The 17207-nt window shown below is 40.5% G+C and overlaps 2 protein-coding genes across 4 annotated transcripts in view; one reads left to right on the forward strand and one right to left on the reverse strand.

Moving 5' to 3' along the window:
- LOC103151537 (sodium-coupled neutral amino acid transporter 2-like) overlaps positions 1–1110 on the forward strand; it is an 8265-nt gene extending 7155 nt beyond the window's left edge. Inside the window, 3 exon segments of the mRNA XM_016681538.1 lie at positions 18–213; positions 309–406; positions 565–1110. Of these exon segments, the coding sequence (XP_016537024.1) occupies positions 18–213; positions 309–406; positions 565–666 (396 nt within the window). The 3' untranslated portion in view covers positions 667–1110.
- A 997-nt stretch (positions 1111–2107) lies between these two features.
- On the reverse strand, positions 2108–15662 carry scaf11 (SR-related CTD-associated factor 11). 3 transcript variants are annotated; one of them, XM_007571612.2, is made up of 16 exons: positions 15469–15662; positions 12454–12490; positions 12115–12260; positions 11946–12023; positions 11044–11123; positions 10877–10956; positions 10749–10786; positions 10067–10137; positions 9851–9976; positions 9350–9441; positions 6531–9059; positions 5613–5616; positions 4277–4619; positions 4017–4190; positions 3814–3933; positions 2108–3119 (listed from the first exon to the last, which is right to left on the reverse strand). In XM_007571612.2, the coding sequence occupies exons 2-16, from the start codon at positions 12470–12472 to the stop codon at positions 3024–3026; spliced, it is 3996 nt and encodes a 1331-aa protein (XP_007571674.1). In that variant the 5' UTR covers positions 12473–12490; positions 15469–15662; the 3' UTR covers positions 2108–3023. The 3 variants fall into 3 exon arrangements, with proteins under 3 accessions (XP_007571674.1, XP_007571675.1, XP_007571676.1); XM_007571613.2 differs by having other exon boundaries at positions 12454–12496; XM_007571614.2 differs by lacking the exon at positions 5613–5616 and having other exon boundaries at positions 4277–4617.
- Positions 15663–17207: the final 1545 nt, after the last annotated feature.

Consider the following 17207-nt stretch of genomic DNA (forward strand, 5'->3'; position numbering starts at 1 on the left):
GTTAATGATCCAGTCAGTCACTAAGACTATGAAGTCCATTGAGCTAATCTTTGTCTGGTTCTGAACAGATTCGTACCTCAGTCGGCCACCTGCTGTTCCCAAGAAAAGACTTCAGCTGGATCCGTCACGCTATCATCACCCTGACCCTGCTAACAGGAACCAACATCCTGGTCATCTTGGTCCCCAGCATCAGAGATATTTTTGGCTTTATTGGTAAGTAACTGCACATGTTAATATGTATCAATGTCTTTATGCCAGAGCATTATTGACTTTTTTGGGATTCATTTGACCATTTTTCCTCATTCCAGGTGCCTCTGCTGCTGCAATGCTGATCTTCATCTTGCCCTCAGCACTCTATATCAAACTGGTTAAGAAGGAGTCATTGATATCAGTTCATAAAATTATGGTAAGACATTATTTAACATTTATGTCTCTTATTCTACACATCTGATGCCAAAAGACATTTTAAGTTGTAGTAAAAGACAAGCTTTATGAATGGATCTATGAAGTTATTCACAAACTGAAACTTTTCAGTATTAACTGTGAAATAATTTCGTCCACCAGGCTATGATGTTCCTGATATTAGGATTTGTTGTCATGTTTGGCTGCATGACTCTTATCATCTACGACTGGATCATGAACGCTATGAAAGACAAAGGTCACTGAAGCTCCCGCTCTTCTGCTGGTGGACAGGAACTGAAATTTATTTTCTTTCAATTTTATTTTAAAGTAGTTTTGCTTTATTGTACTAAAATATCAATTAATCCTAATCCTAAAAGATACTTTCAGTTAAACAGCACCTATTTAATATTTACTCTAAACTCCTGTGGCTTTACACAGGTTCTAAGATCTCAGACACTTTGTGCTCAATATAATCTGGATAGATATATTTTAATTACACATTTTGTAAGACTGCAAATAAAAAAATTATAGCAACTTTAAATCTAATATTTTTTATAAAGCACTTCAGTGCTGCTACAGAAAAGCTGGCCCGACTAGATTTTCCACGGCCCGCTGAGACTGATTTATATTATAGTCATCTTTTTATATATATATATAAATGCTGTTAACATTTTTGTAAATAAAGTAATGTACTACCTTTTGAACCTCCATTCTCTGTGTTCATCATATCTGATGTTGGCCTCTATTTTCAAATGTTAGGAGGATTAGTGTAGCTTGGTGATCTGAATACGAAGTGATATCCTAAGTTCTAATATTTTAGCTGGAGTTCCAATCTCAACCTTTCCTAGTTGGATTTCTTCATGAGGGAACGTCATGCCAAGGAACTTTTCAAGACACTATTTCAGTTGATTTTGATTGGCTCAAATTCATTTAACTACAGAGGAATCAAACCACATAGTCATACAACTTGGTCCAACAACTCAATTTATGCAAACATCTAAAAATGAAATTTTGAACAAGACCTGTGGAAATCATTGGATCATTGTAAACTGAACAAACTATGCTCAGTTTTATGTTTTTCTAACTAAGGTGACAAACATTTGTGCCTACAATGTTCACTTTCCAAAACCTTTGAACATGTATCAGATTTTCATTGCTTAGATAACATTTTCCTATAGGGACAATCTTGACTTGATCTCAGATGACACAAAGGTTTTCTATTACTTCATATCTTAAAAATGTAATGCATGTTTAATAATTTTGAAATTCCAGAGCAGACATTTTTTCAGTTTTTTAAAGTCTCAGCCTTATGCTAACTTATCAAATGACGATGGCACTCTTCACACCAGACCTACTAGAATAGAAGGTCTACTGTAGGTCAAGAAATAGTCTGCTCCTTTCCAATCATCTCCTTTATCTAATTTACATTGGAGACATTTGTCCTCACCACCGGTCCTCTGTAATTTTCAGTTAGCTGTCGAACGCTAGAATGCTCACTAGGAATGCTATCCCCTTGGGAATCCCCCACTAATTCCAATCAATCCTGATCTTATCCCTTTCATTATTTAAAACAAATTTTTTATGAATTTTTTTGGGGGGGAACACAACTTCCTTATTAATTACCTTTTTGATCATTTACTGCACTTATGCTAACTTATTAAAGAATGTTTTTATTGAAGTCAACCCAACATACAAGGCAGAGAAATAAAGTGAAATCAACTTTATTTAGATCTTTAGCCTTCAAGGAGAAAAGATCCAAGTTTGAGGATGAGGATCTAATTAAACATGTTCTATGGAATCCCTTCTGCGCATTTTATTATCGCTGCCCAACAATCTGGTTTCCATTCAGACAATTTAACATTTTTTCCTACAAAACAAAAACATACATTTTTAAATGAGCATTAGGGTTCCCACAAATCCAGAAGCGCTACCCCCACCTTGTGGCTCTGAGCTGCAATTACAACAGGTACCCTCTGATCGACACTGCACAGCAGGAAGCATCTAGTTTATTTCACTACGTTCCAGACAATTTGCACAGCTCATGTACACACACACACACACACACACACAGATATTACACATTCACCCCCAGACACACTCGCTGCTGATTAGGCATCTGACTTTGGATCCAATCAGAGCCCTGATTACAATCACAGTCCTCAGATTGCAGGCCTTTCATTGGGCTACAGAGACTATTAAAGACAAAAGCACTGTTTTTTTTTGTTTTGTTTACCTTTCAGATGAAATATTACAGTTTTGTATTTTTTTAAAGAAGCATTGATATTGATTCAAGCTATGAAATTAGGATGCTCTCTGCCACAATCTTCAGAGTGCATCTTTAGTAATCTCACTGCACTCTACAGCAGCTCCCCCAAAGTCCCATGATCTAAGCAAAATAAAGGGCTCTTGCAATTACAATTTATGATCAGGTCATTATTTTCTAACAAAATATGAAAATCTATAGAAAACAAATCTTCATTCAATAAAAGGTAGATATATCAAAAAAGGAGGAAACACTGGCTCTCGCTTGGCTTGGGAGGCCAGATTCCAGCAGGAGGAAATTGCACTTGATCGGATCAGCAGAACGGGTCTGGGAGGGGAAACCAGCGCTCCCTGCAGGTTCATTTCTTGCGGGCGTGTTTGTATTTGTCCACGTATGCCTTCACCAGGTTGGCCACTTTGCTGGAGTTCACCTCTCCGCTCTTGCTGTGGCAGACCTGAGCAGGAAAAGAAAGAAATCCGATCTGATTTCCTGCAATTATCCCATTCTAGCTACTAAAAATGTTAATATTTAGACTGTTTTTTGGGGGGCAGGGTGTTTACAGTATATTTATCCATGTTGATATATTGGTTAACCCATTGATGTCCTACAGTGCTTTAGGGAACAGGGAAGCCATTGGCATAACTGGCGCTTTTTGATCGCTAAAGGAAAGCTGCTACTTTATCTTAGGCAATAAAATGTTTATTTCTTATTTAAGAAAATTAACTGATTTGTTTATTTGAATCTTTCAACTTATTTCTAATATTGTCTATAAAAAAGTTTTAAGAAGTGATTAAATAAAAATTGTGCAAAATGAGCCAAAACTTTTATCCAATTAATCAATATAATAATCACTTGTTAAGCAACTGGCAGTCCATCACAAAAAAATCCCCATTAAAAAAAAAACTGAAGTCGACACTGAAAGAGTTTGAATAAACACAGAATAAACATGTTTGATTAAAGTTGGATGCCATTTTGGATCCGACTGCATTTGACTCCCATGTCCCAGTAACCGTTCCTCTCCACTACCCCCAACATGTCCCTGTAACCGTTGCCCCCCCTCCCAACATGTCCCTGTAACTGATTCATTAGTTAAGCTGTCCTAGTTAAGTTCCTAAAGGTTAGAAATACAAACTTGTGTGTGTTTGTACCTTCTCTACTGCTTTGCGGACGATCTCCTTGTACTCCTCCTTTGTGATTTCCTTCCTCTGATAAAACGGTTTGATGGCTGTCTTCACTTCGTTTATAGCCTTCTCTTGTATCTGTTGTTTCTGAAGCACAAACAGGAAGTGACATGGTTAGCTGACAGGAAGCTGAACTCGTTCATACTGGCACAGAGAGCCCTGTTGGGTACCTTCTCTTTTTTGGAGCTGTCGGCTTGGGCCTTGCTGTGCTGGCCGGGCTGGGTGGTGGAGGACGGCAGCGCCTGGCTGGGAGCCGGCTGGACCTGGGACGCTGTGGCCACGCCCACTTTGGTCGGCGTGGGGAGGAGGGCTGGTTTGCTGTAGCCTACGACCGTGCTCACCATCTGGAGTAATACAGAATTTTTATCATTCAGATAGACAACTTGATACAGCTTTTTGAAGTTAGCTGCCATCTCCATGGTTACCGTACCTGAGCCGTGTGCCCGTCAGGCTGAGCTGCGACTGCTACGGTCTGGCCGGCGGCCTGCATGGGCGGCGGTGGCGGTGGGGGAGGAGGGAGGCCTTGGGCAGTGACGGTGGGTACCTGGAGCAGCGGCACTGTGGGGTGGAGGTGTATGGGCACCTGAGGGGGTATGGGGTATGGAGTGGCGGGCTGCAGGCTAACCGGCAGGGGGCGCTGCAGTGGGTATGGATGGTGGAGGACGCCAAGCTGAGGAGGAGGAGGGGGAGGAAGGACGCTCAAAACGGCTACCGGTGCGTTACCAGGAACAACCTGTGGGTTAGGAGGAATAGGGTCGCTCTTTGGTGGATCTAAAAGCACAAAACGGAGAAAAACAAATTTTATTTTACAGTTTTTACACATTTTATATACTTTGCTAGACATTTCCTTATGGTCCATTTTAAAACAGGAAAAACCTGAGTTCACTATGAATTCATTTTATAAATTATTTATTGGCACAATGGAGAAAGCAAAAGAACAAATTAAAAGGAAGGAAGATAGGAAGGCAAGTAGTAAGGACACAAGGAAAAAATTAACAGCAAAGGAAGGAAACAAATTAGAAAAAAAGGAAAGAAATTTGAAGGAAAAGAATGAGAAAAAAGCAAAGGAGGAAAGAATACGACAGAAAAGGAGAAAATAAATAAAAGAATGAGAAAGGAAGAATAAACGAGAAAAACAAGGAAACAAAAAAGGGATAAAATAAATAAATGAAAGAGGAAGGAAAGCTAAAACTTATACTAATACTTTAATACTAAAAGAAATTAACTATTCAAAGATACTTGTTTTCATCAAAATCTTTAAACTGACTTAATTTGTTATCTCCCCTAGTTGCCATGCAACTCAGCCAATCTCAGCACTGGCAATCTAGACACTGAGCTGCTGCTGGAAGTTTAAGACTAGGGTAACATGGAAAGGACATCTGAAAACATTCGAGTACCGTAAAAAAGTAAAACATTTTTGTCACTAATGTCAGAAAGTCAAACCCATATACAAATTTTATTACACACAGTGAAATATTTAAAGATTTTATTTCTTGACATTTTGATGACCTTGGCTTATAGTTAATGAAAACCCAAAACCTGGTGTCTCAATTTTGAATATTGTGAAAAAAAAGGTTTAACAGAAACCCTGTCACACCTTAGTCGGCTAATTTACTCCTGCTAAGATTTCCTTAGCATCAAAATGTTTTCTCTGTGGGTCAGAGAGGGACACACAGTCATGTGAAAACTAACTGCTGATTGGACAGATTCCAGAAGACAATCCTGGACTACATAAACAAGGAGGGGAAGACACAAACGGTGAAGAAGCTGCTAGTTCACAGAGTTCTGTATACAAGCATGTTCTAATTGTCTGACAATAAATTTCAGGTTTCTATTATCTATTAGTAATAAACTAAAATATGGCAAGAAATAAAGGCTTGAAATATTTCAATATGCAACAAATGTATACGAGTTTCATTTCATGAATCATGAAAAATCTGATTAAAATCTTTTACTCTCTGTAGCTGCAGCCATTTTCTGCTTGCAGTCTCCAGAGTAAATCCTGGTTCCTACCTTCACTCCTTGTCATGGTAGAACATTGTCTCAGCTCAGAATTTAAGTAACTAACGTTTCAAATATATTATATAATATACATTGTGCGCAATTATAAGGAAAGTGAATATTTTTTTGGCATATTTTCCGACTCCAAGCTGGATAGACTTGAATGCTTTATGGATTTAAGTGTAGCAGGTGGTGTGTATTTGTATAATGATGGAAGGGTGTGGCCTATGGAGGTCAACATTCACTATCAAGGTGTGCGTAATTATTAGGCAACTTTTTTTCCTTTAGGCAAAATGAACAAAAAGAGAGATTTATCTGACACTTAATAGTCAAAAATGACCAAAAGGTCTCTTTTAGAGGCGCAGAACTTTTTAAATTGCTGAGTTAATTTGGGCCTTGATCACACAATCACTGAACGATTTGTTGATAATAGTCAACAGGGTTGCAAGAAACTTGTTGAAGAAAAAAAGTTACATGGAAAATTGTGTTTTTGTGCACATGTAAATATTCTCCTGAGAAACCAAAACCTTAGTTTTACTTTCTTAAACATTCATTTTCAAGGTTTATTAAAATGTTGGAGTAACTGATAGCAATGTAGAGGGTCATTAATAAAAATAAGCCTTATAATTGTGCACACAGTGTAGAAGAATGTGCTTTTCCAAGTATAGAGCAAAAGAAATAACCTGCTGGTGCCTGCTGCTCCTCCTCTTGTCGGTTCCAGGTGCCGGCTCCTCCTCTCTCCCTCTTGGAGTAATAATCCTGCACATCTGCAGGCAGCGTCCTCCTCACAGCCCAGCTGGATGCTGAGGACCATCCCGACCGGTCGATCATGGAGTCTCCTGGCTCTGGCTCTTTCTTCCGACTGCCGCCCCGGTTTTCATTGAAGCGGCTGTAGGAGTCGTTCCCTGAATTGTTGCCTGTACCTGAGAAATTGTTTCTGGGCTGCCAGCGCGTGTCGGGCGTTTCATCCTGTTGGCTGTAGAAGCTGCGGTTGCCACCGCCCCGTCCTGTGCCTCGACTACGGTCAAAACCTCCACGACCCCCCCGTCCACGTGATTCTCCCTCATTTCCGCTGCCCCTTCGCTGGTCTTCCCACTTTGAACCACTGCTGAACCCTGAGTCGCGGCTCCTGTCTTCAGCGTCACCCCGAGTCTTTTCTGTGACCCAGTCAGGATTCTCAGACCAAGTCTGCCTGTCATGAGAGCTTTCTAGAGACACACCATTTTCAAAGCGGCCAGACCCTCCTTGATATCTTCGACCCTCGTAACCAGAGCTACCACTATGCCCAGACTTCCAGCCTCCTCTACGCTCCTTCCTCTGGGGAGACTGCTCTCTAGATGTTGCCCGTTCAGGGCTAGGCCCTCGCCTGTAAGACCTTGTTCTTGATCGAGATCGTGACCGAGATCTGGACCGAGACCGAGACCTTGATCGAGACCGACTCCTGGATCGTCTTCTCCTCCTTTCACGGCTGCGGTCCCTCCTGAAATAGTCTCGGTCTCCGTCCCGCTCCCTGTCTCTGTCTCTGCTGCGAGCACGGGACGATCGACTCGAGGACATGTCATCACGTTCTCTTGAACGTGAGCGTCTTGATGATTCCCTCCTTGACTCTCTCCGAGGCGACCATTTGGAAGATGGCGAGTGGAATCGAGAGCGCCGCTGCTTGCCATTCTTCCTCTCTTGGCTCCTTTCTCTCTCCCTTTGTGGCTTGGAACTGGCATTTTTGTTGACTTGGGTTTCGGGAGCAGTAGCAGGAGTTACTATGTCAGTATTGCAATCCTTGTCACTCGCAAGTTCCTGAAGGGAACTGCTCCCAGGCTCACTTGTGGGTGAGCTGCAGTCCATAGGGACAACATTTGTGTTATCCTTATTTGTGCAATCGTAACTCTGTGTGGAGTCACTGTTGGACTTGACATCATCCTTTGGTGAATCATTCTCTTTTGTTATGGCTTCCTCTTTGCATGGAAATTTCTCCTTGGTTGTGACCTCCTCTTGGGCCACAAAGTCCTCCTTTTTTAAAGCCCCCTCTTGAGTTGGGTCTTTCTCCACTTTCTCTATGACCGTAGAGTTTTCCTTGGTTATAGCCTCCTCAAGGGTGACAGAGTCCTCCTTCATGATGCCCTCCTCTTGGATGGTAGAGTTCGTTAAAACTTCCTCTTTGGCCACAACATCTTCATTGGATGTAGGATCTTCCTTTGCCTGTTCTACAGAACTATGGACTTCTGAATACTCCTGTGATTCAGGAATTCCAACACTATCCTCAGATGTGTTTGCATCTTCATCGCCTATGTTTTTGTCAGATTCTCTCTCAGCTGGGCAATTGGACTCTTTCAAATCTCTGCACATTTCCTCCTTTAATTCGTTAGAAGATTCTTCTGGTAAGGATGCCTCTACTGATTCACACACTTCCATCTTATCATCCAGGTCTGTGTTCTCATCACTCTGAAGAGACACCTGGTCTTCCAGCAGAGACATTTGAGAGTCAGGGGGAGATTGCAAAGTCCTTTCATCAAACTCTCTATCTGCGCTGGAAACAGGGCTGACAGGTTCATCTTTTTGGCTGTGGCTTTCCTCATAGGTCGAAACAGGACTGTTCTGAGTTGAGTCCGTAAAACAGGATAAGTCATTTTTTTCTTCGCCAGCTGTCTCTTCTTGTTGTTTTTCACAAGATTCTTCTTGCGTCACCTCTTTGTTTTGCTTAACACCGTTCGCAGAGCTTATGTCTACTTGCTCATCAGCAGAGTTGCATCCATTCGACTCTTCTTTGAGGGTATTTTCAGCAGTCTGCAGCTGGTCAGAGTTGTTCATATCCATGTCTTCTATACTTGCATTCTCTTGTTCTTCCTTCTCAATATTGTCATCTCCATCCTCCTCTTCCTCACTTACAGGCGGACTACTGCTGTTTTTTCTTGTGGCTTTCCGTTTGCCACTGGCCTTTCTGTTTGTCACCCGTTTCCCTTTCCTCTTTGTTGGTGCTGGAGAAGGTTTGCTCAGCTTGGAGGACTGGCCGGCGGATGAATCGGAGTCTGACAAACTGGCTTGTGCTGGAGATTTGCAGTCTGACGGAGTCTCTTCCTGACTTTTAGTGTTGCGTCTAGATCTTCTGGAGGGGAGAGACTCTGGCTCTTTGGTGGGTGCTTTAGATGTTGATGATCTGCTGCCCCGCTTCTCTCCTCCTTTAGGACACGTGACAGCGCAGACAACACCCTGAAATACTACGGGACAGAACACAACAGTTGATCCTTATTGGACAGTACATAACAGACACAGTAAATAATGGGAAATTGTTTGGAATTAGTAGAATATTACACCTGTGGCACACTACATTTTGCCCCCAAGGACCAGGATTGCATGCCTCTGGAATAGACTAACTGGAATAGTAGTAACAACTAAGACATTAAAAATGTTGTTCCTGGGACAGTTTGACAAGAATAAATCAGCATTTATGTGATTTCTAAAGAACTCTTAGCTCTTCATTATCTCCGAAACATCAGATGTTACTCACCAAAACTACTCGAGCTAAACGATGAGCTGGGGGTGAAGGGAGATGAGATGAGACCAAATGGAGACGAGTTGTTCCAACCTGGAAAACACCGCCTGCAAAATGCAACAAAACCATAAATGGACAGTGTTTTATTACTTTATTCTTTACAATTTTCTCCACTGTTTCATGAGAGCGTCGATATACATCAATAAATTTGAAAATATGAAATTATGCAAAAACTTTGTGCAGTTAAATAAGAATCACAATTCATATCACTGGAGTCCTAAAGAAACATATTTCATAATGGTTATGTTTTCTAAGACTAGTGTTAGTGTTTTTAGAGAGATGTGCTTTAGTGTCAAATATCACAATATCACCAGCTGGTTTTATTCATTAAGTTACAAAAGTACAACTTTCACTGAAGCTTTCAAATGAAGCTGAGGATCCAGTGGGTATTAAAGAACAACTGAATCACTGTAGGTCAACCTTCCTCACAGCAGGGGTAGCCAGCAGTTTCATTACCTTGGGGGTCCGTCAGCAGGAATGGGAGCAGCAGAGGAGAGCCAAGGGCATCGTTGCGCCTGCAGCTTGCACTGTGTGATTCCAGTGTCGTATGCTAGGTGCTCTGCTAGCCACACAGGATCTGCACTGCAGAACAAGAAAAATAAATAAATAAATAAAAACGGTAATACATATACAATGATAAAGCTACAACCCACAGCCAGCGGTGAGACTTACACGTCCTGTGTTGGTGTCGCTACAGAGACGCAGGGGGGCGGAGACCACGTGCAGCACTCCGTTCCCCTCACCTGGATAAGACATGTGGAACACCGACCACATCAAACAAAGATGCTAAAACTGGAACCAGAGTAAAGGAAACTCTGGAAGACCAACTGGATATTGGATTTTGTTTTACCCAGCAGTGTGAGAACCCCTGAGAGCAAGACAATAGATGTTCCACACAATGCCAGTCGCTAATATTGATTGGATAATCCAGGACTGTGATTGCTGGGGTAGGTCACAGACAAGGTTGAGACTCAGATACAATTGTGTTCAAAATGACAAACAGACCAAACACTGATTTTGATTAATATTTCTGTGCGACATATTCGTGTAGCAGAGTTACTTGTTAGTAGTTTAATAATTTGAAGGGGAGGGGTTCTGCTACCCACAAAACCCCTCCTTTGTTTGTACCTCAAAGCCATGATGTCGTCGGAAATATTACAATTTGTCAGATAGTTTTGTGCGTCAGATGGAGAATTTTCCAACCTTCCCAGTTATTTGAATCTACTGGAGTAAGCATTTTCACCCATTAATAATAATCAAAACTTCAGATTATTTGGATTTAAATGAGTCATTTTAAGTTTCAAACCACAACAGCAAAAACGTGTTTCCAGTAGAAATGGATGAAGAAGCGCACCTTTTTTCTGTTTCGAGAAGATGGGTCCTCGTCGTTACCTAAAATGAGATATTGATAAGTCAGTTGTTATAAAGAAGAGGCGTTCAGGTTCGGGCACATTTCTGAAAAAAAAAAAAAAAAAACCATACACTTCCGCACGAGCCCTCTTGTTTTTATGTCAGATTTCCTCTCCATTTTCTGCTGCCGTAATCTCCTAGCAGGCTTGTTTCTGTAAGAAAAAAAGAAATACCATTTGACTTTAAAGAGAAACTGATCATTCTTTAGTCAAACACCAGAATGTGTCAGGAAAACTCACTTGAGACAGACTTTCTGTTCAGGTTTTCGACAGCAGCAAAAGTCAGATTCTATTTGAGTTGTTTGCCTCCTTACAGGAATCTAAAAAATAAAAAATAAAAAAAATAAAAAATAAAAAAAATAAATTTCCATGGATCAAAAATATATTTGCTACCTTACCAATGAGTTCTTTTTTTCCCATTTTTATATCAAAGATAAACAGGGTAAAAACAAAACATTTTCAAATTATGTTTATATTCAATCAAAGGAAGGAATACAGATGGATAATAGCCCAAAACATATAACGTTTATTAACACAAAGAAGTGGTATATTCTTTAATTGCCAAGTCAGCTGATTTGAACCAAAATGAGCATTTCACTTGTTGAAGAAAGACCCACAAATTTAAAGCCACTACATTAAAGGCTTGGCAGGATTATAACGCATTCAAACCGTTCAGACTGCGCCTTGAAAACTATCAAATACGTATCCGATTTAGTTTCACATGTGGAAGTGGCACACATCTGAATTTTTGGGGGAGTGAAAAGATTACAATTGGACTGTTCAGACTGCCATCAAGAAATCAAAAAGCAAAGGTTTTTTCAACCAAGTTTAAGAAATTCACTAGCCTGGTCGTAGTTCACCTTAGCTTATTACTGCCTGACCTGTCGTATCAAGAAATCTCTTCAATAAAACTTCTAATAACATGAAGTAGGTAAAAATACCTCAAAAAGCAACTCATCCTGTTCAGATCCAAAGAAAGTCAACATCGCATTAAAACCATCTGGCTTTTTGTTCAACCTCTACAAATATTATCTGAATCATATCAGACACCTGATCTGCTCAGGTCAAACAGAAACTAGCTCTCAGTTTCATAACAGTGTTATGAAGTTACCAGAAAGTACTGTAGTTAAAGGGCTGCTGACCTGCACGAGGCCGAGGTGGCTGTCCCATCTGTAAACATTAGTGAATGGTCGTCTGTCCACAGGGCACGAGGAAGACATCTGCCATGGTGGAGCAAAGACACCCGAATTTTTCTAACTGATTCAAACAGAGAAAAATGACAAAATGTGTGTTAGTTTACACAAGCGTCACCTGTGCCCATGTGAGGAGGCATCTGAGGCAGAAAACATGGCAGCAGCTGTCCGGCATGGCGAGCTCTCCTCCGGCCAGCGTGCCCAGGCAGACTGGACACTTCTCTGGCTCCTCGCCGTCGGCCCCGTCCGACGGACCCTGGCCCCCTGAACACACAGCACAACAGATTGCTAAACAAAGCATCACTCAGCACACAAAAAAAAAACATTTATATGTAATTATTCAATTGATATAAAAGCAGATTATATTAATACTTGAAAAAATGACAACAATCCACTTCAAGGACTTATAGATTTATTTATTTATTTATTTTTTTTAAAAAAGACCCAAACATCTCACCACTTCCAGCTCCAGTCATGTCCGGCCCTGGGTGGTCCTGATCCTGATGACATAAATGTAAAGATTAGAAAGTTTTCAGCTGGAAATCCATCAAACTGCTGCTAATTTTCCAGGTGGCTTTAAACAATATTGACAACTTCCACTGCTCTCCGTGGTTCCAGCTCAGTTTAACAGGAGTCAGTTGTGCGATTTGTCTTCGTCTACCAGTAAAACAACTCAAGCTTTTAATGTCAGGCCTAGGTGACGTAAAGTGTGTTTCATGTCTATTTAATAACTCACTGAAGCAGATCAATAATCCTGCTGAGACAGGATTACTTGAACTGCTGGAAATAGGCTAAAAACATTTAGCACAGCACTGCCAGTTAGCTGGCTAAAAAAGGCGATTTACCAAGAGTTTGGTTAATCATGTGAATTTATGACCTTGACCTATTTTGAACATTTTGTATTGTTGTATTTACAGACTGTTGAAAAAACCTGTTTGCCCCTATAAAGACTTGTTTTGGTTTGTTTTTCTGCCAGACTTCCATTTTAGTAAGCAGTTTTCAAATGATGATTTCATGTATTGAGAAAATAAATGCACCACTTGTCCAATTATAAACTGTCTATTTTTCTGCAACTGAGCTCAGTTTTACCAGCAACATCCAGGAGCACACCGACTTCCAGACCTGCAGAGTCAAGAAATTACTGAAAAAGAATCAGTCTGACAACACCAAGTACGACAACACATCTCAAAACGCAACACATCCTGCCTGTAGCTAAAGAAATTTAGTAAAATGTGAAACAAAGTCAGTAATATTCTCAGTCTGGGAAGTGTTACAAACTAGGGTTGTCAAAGATTCTTATTTGTGCCAAAGATCAATACAAACAGACATTTTCATCTTTCTGCAGAGGCTTGTGGGAACAGTCACGGCTCAAACACAAGCAACATTACAAGTAGACCTGGAGAAGAGCCGTTCAACCCTTACAAAAGCATTACTCCAAAGTATTTTGCCAACAAGGCAAAAGAACAGGAAAAGCCCAAAGATGTCAGTAAGTAAGTCGGACAGGATAAGCTAACGCTAGCTTTTTAACCATTTGCATTCTAATAATAGTTTAATCCTGTTGCTATAACTGTCTGAGTTCCTGTGTCAAGATGGGTTTCGTTCCGTCCTACTGTGGGTATGATCACATCCAGGGACAGACGCTACATCAGTTGTGAAATGTGAAAAGTCACACAGCTAATGTAGCTAATAAAGCATAATGAGAACAAGCGTACTCAGTCTGAAGCTAACGATCTGCACAGAAGCTCGTCAGAACAACCCTTGATGACTAATCGTCAATGAAAGATTAGTCTTTCATTGACGAGCTTGTGGGACTGAATTTCCCACTACCAACAGGCTTTAGTTCAATGAAAATATGATGAAATTGTAATTGGTCATCGTTTTCTGTTTACTGGAAAGAACACCAAGGCTTGAAAAACATTTTCTGGTGGTGTTGAAAACCCTCTTTATAATACGTTTGCCACAGTACTCGGGGAAAATATTCAAAGTCATTTCCACCTCCAGACAGCTCGAAAACCAGTGGCCTAATCAAAGCCTGGCTTAAATCCGCCCGAGATCCTGTGGCATGAAGAGAGAGAAGAAAAAGCTACTCAACTTTAGAACAATCCTCTACAACAAAGATCAACTGCTTGATCAAATGCTTGATGCCAGTTGCAGACTGGCACAGCAGTTGTTGGCTTTAGCGAATGATTACTTTATGGCTTTTTTTCCTCTAGACTCATAACATCATTTGAAAAACCATATTTAGTATTTACTCTTTTTTTAAATCCCTTACTAAAGTTTATTTGTTAGTTTGAAACATTAAAGTGAGATAAAACAACAAAAACTGAGAAATGTTTAAGGGTGTGGTGGACAATGAAATGTATTCTATTTTATCATATCTAGAGTTTTAAAGAGGTGTCTGATGAATAAATTGCTGACAATGCCATTTTGTAGTCACTGGTTATTTATGATTCATCCATTCATCCTGATTATGTCATCCATTCATCCTGATTATGTCATGTTGACATAATCAGGTTCCAGTGGATCCCTTCCTGGAGAAAACGGTTGATTATCAAAGGTTAAGTTGGACCAACATTTGAAGATTGGAGGAAGCTGTTGAATCAAAATGAAAGTGAAATAATTTTAGGGTTTGATACCGTCACTCACTTTGTGTTGAAACACGGATAACAATTGCTTAGATTTAAAATCAAATCAACTCCAACTTCTCTTTGGAGAGTTCAGACTTCACTATGTCTGAATCATCGTAAACAAGCCCAACAGTAGCCAATGTTAATGAGCCACCGAGCGAGTAAACTCACTCATCTTGCATAGAGTCCTTCTGGGGATTGAATCAGATTAGTTTTTCATATAATATTTTAATATAAAAATCTATCCAAGTGAACCATTTAAGGTCACACTGACTCAGCCTGATGCTCTGGCCTAAAGACATTCTCATCCACTCCGCTGATATCATGTCAACACCACTGCTGAGCTTTGTTTTTCAACTGTCAACCCAACTTAGTTAATCAGAGGCCATTTATAACAACCGACTAACTGCCGAATCTCTGGCCAAACTTCAAATGTTTCACTAAACCTAAATGTATTAAACGAGATCCAGCATGTGATATAGGTTTGCAGTTCATATTTTTAAAAGCTGTTTTGGTTAGCACGGCCTCCAGTCTGGAGATACTAAATTAGCACCAACTTGTGCCAACACGACGGTAACAACATGGTTGTTATTGGATAGCAGGACAACTGCAGCTATCTACAACTAAAGTCTTCTGAAAGCTATCTCCGTGTTATTAGTGCAGCGACCAGAGCGCCTGAATACTGTTTATTATTAGCCACAACGGCTGCAATGAAGGTCAGGAGCTAGCTAGCTGGCTACAAGACAGCTAAAAGCTAGCGGCTTTGAACAACAGCACCTGCTTACGTCGCCTGTAGCTCCCAAGCAGCTAGCTCCGGTTAGCTAATGTATACTGTCGCTACTCACCTTTGAACAGAGCTGAGGCTAAATTCTATGCTGTGTTTTTAGCGTCTAAGTCCTTGATGTGTTGTTCGGCCGAATGAAGATATCCGGGAAGTATTTTTAGCGAAAAATGAGGCATAGATTTCAGAAAGTCTCAGCCACATGTCTTGCAGTCTAACTGCAAAAGTTTCGCTTCTGGCACCCCCTATTGGAAGCGGTGAGCACTACAGCACAATGTGGATTTATCCATTTGGTTTCGTTTACGCACAGTCAGGCTGCAGATAGGACGAAAGGGGACGGCTTTGTATGGAACTTAAACAGTGTCATAATTTCTAAATCTAAATATTTACAGGCTGAGGAGACCCAACCTGGGATCTCGGAATTTTCAGCAGGATTTTTTTCTGTGTCTCCTCAGTCCTCTCTCTAATGCTGTTGTCTTATCTCAGTGATGCTGGAGAATCATCACACAAAACAGACACACATTCCTTCATTTATGTCAAAATAACAAACAACAGAAGCAGAATCACCAACAAAATCATCATCATGTCCTCACCGTTTCCACAATCTGTTACAACCAGCAGATTAGCAGGTGGAGCAGGTCTTCTGCTTCAATTGCTGGTCAACTCAAGTCATGTGACATGAGTTGACATAGAAATGAAATAAAGAGAAAAGACAACAGAGTTAAAGAGGAAAATATACGTGGACAGCATACAGAACCAGTTTCTAACTTTCAGCTCAACTCTCTGCAGCTATATCTGAAATGTTTAGTTATGTTGTGTAGATATAAATGTTCTTACTTTTTGTCAACTGGGTTCTCTTATCTTCCCCCATCTGACTGGTGGTATTGAAGGTGGAGGTTTACAAGCTCAGGAGATCCAACCTGGGATGATCAGAGACATTATTGATCTATAGAATCTGAATCTGGGATCAGAAACCAGCTCTGGTTTTTGAATAATGTTTCTAAAATTCTTTAATATTCAACTTATGACCCATGAACAGGTGGATTTTCAGCATAAGATTATATGGCAATGCTTGGTTTGTTATTGATGGACCTACTTCATGTGATTTGCGTCCCATCCTCTGGTGCCCCCCCACCCCTGTTGCATCAGGAAACTCTTCTTCATTAAATCTCTGGAATTTCAGCAGGATTTTCTGTATCTTCTCTCTCCTGATTGGTGTTTCAGTCATGCTGGTGAGCCAACACATGATCAGACACACATTTCTATCTAAACAGATGATTGAATCAGACCTTCTGATCAAATCATCATCATGTCCTCACCGTTTCCACAACCTGTTACAACCAGTCAGTCAGCAGATGAAGGACGTCTTCTGCTTGAATTGTTGTTCAACTCAAGTCATGTGACATGAGTTGACATAGAAATGACATAAAGAGAAAAGACAACTCTGAAAATAAGTTTCTGTTATTTTCAAAGGAAATAACAGACTCTTCAACATCAGTTGATGAATGTAGGTGCAATCAAACTTGAATCTTTGTTGATCAATCACAACAAAGCTGTCACATCAGAGGAATTAGCAGCAATATGATCATTAACTGCTTGAAATCATTACCTTCCTTATATAGTCATAGCTAAGATTCCCTGCCAAGACTATCAGGCCTGTGGGAGCAGATTTCCAGATCAGCAAGAATTCCATGTTGAGAGATTTAGCTAGAGGTTAGAGACTTCAGAGGCATGAGTCAGGCATTGTATCAAATTATAAGGTTTATTACATGGCCTATGATTTAAATGTCTCTGAATGAGAGC

The sequence above is a fragment of the Poecilia formosa genome, unplaced genomic scaffold (genome assembly GCF_000485575.1).
Source record: "Poecilia formosa unplaced genomic scaffold, Poecilia_formosa-5.1.2 Scaffold284, whole genome shotgun sequence".
NCBI classification, from domain to species: Eukaryota; Metazoa; Chordata; class Actinopteri; order Cyprinodontiformes; family Poeciliidae; genus Poecilia; species Poecilia formosa.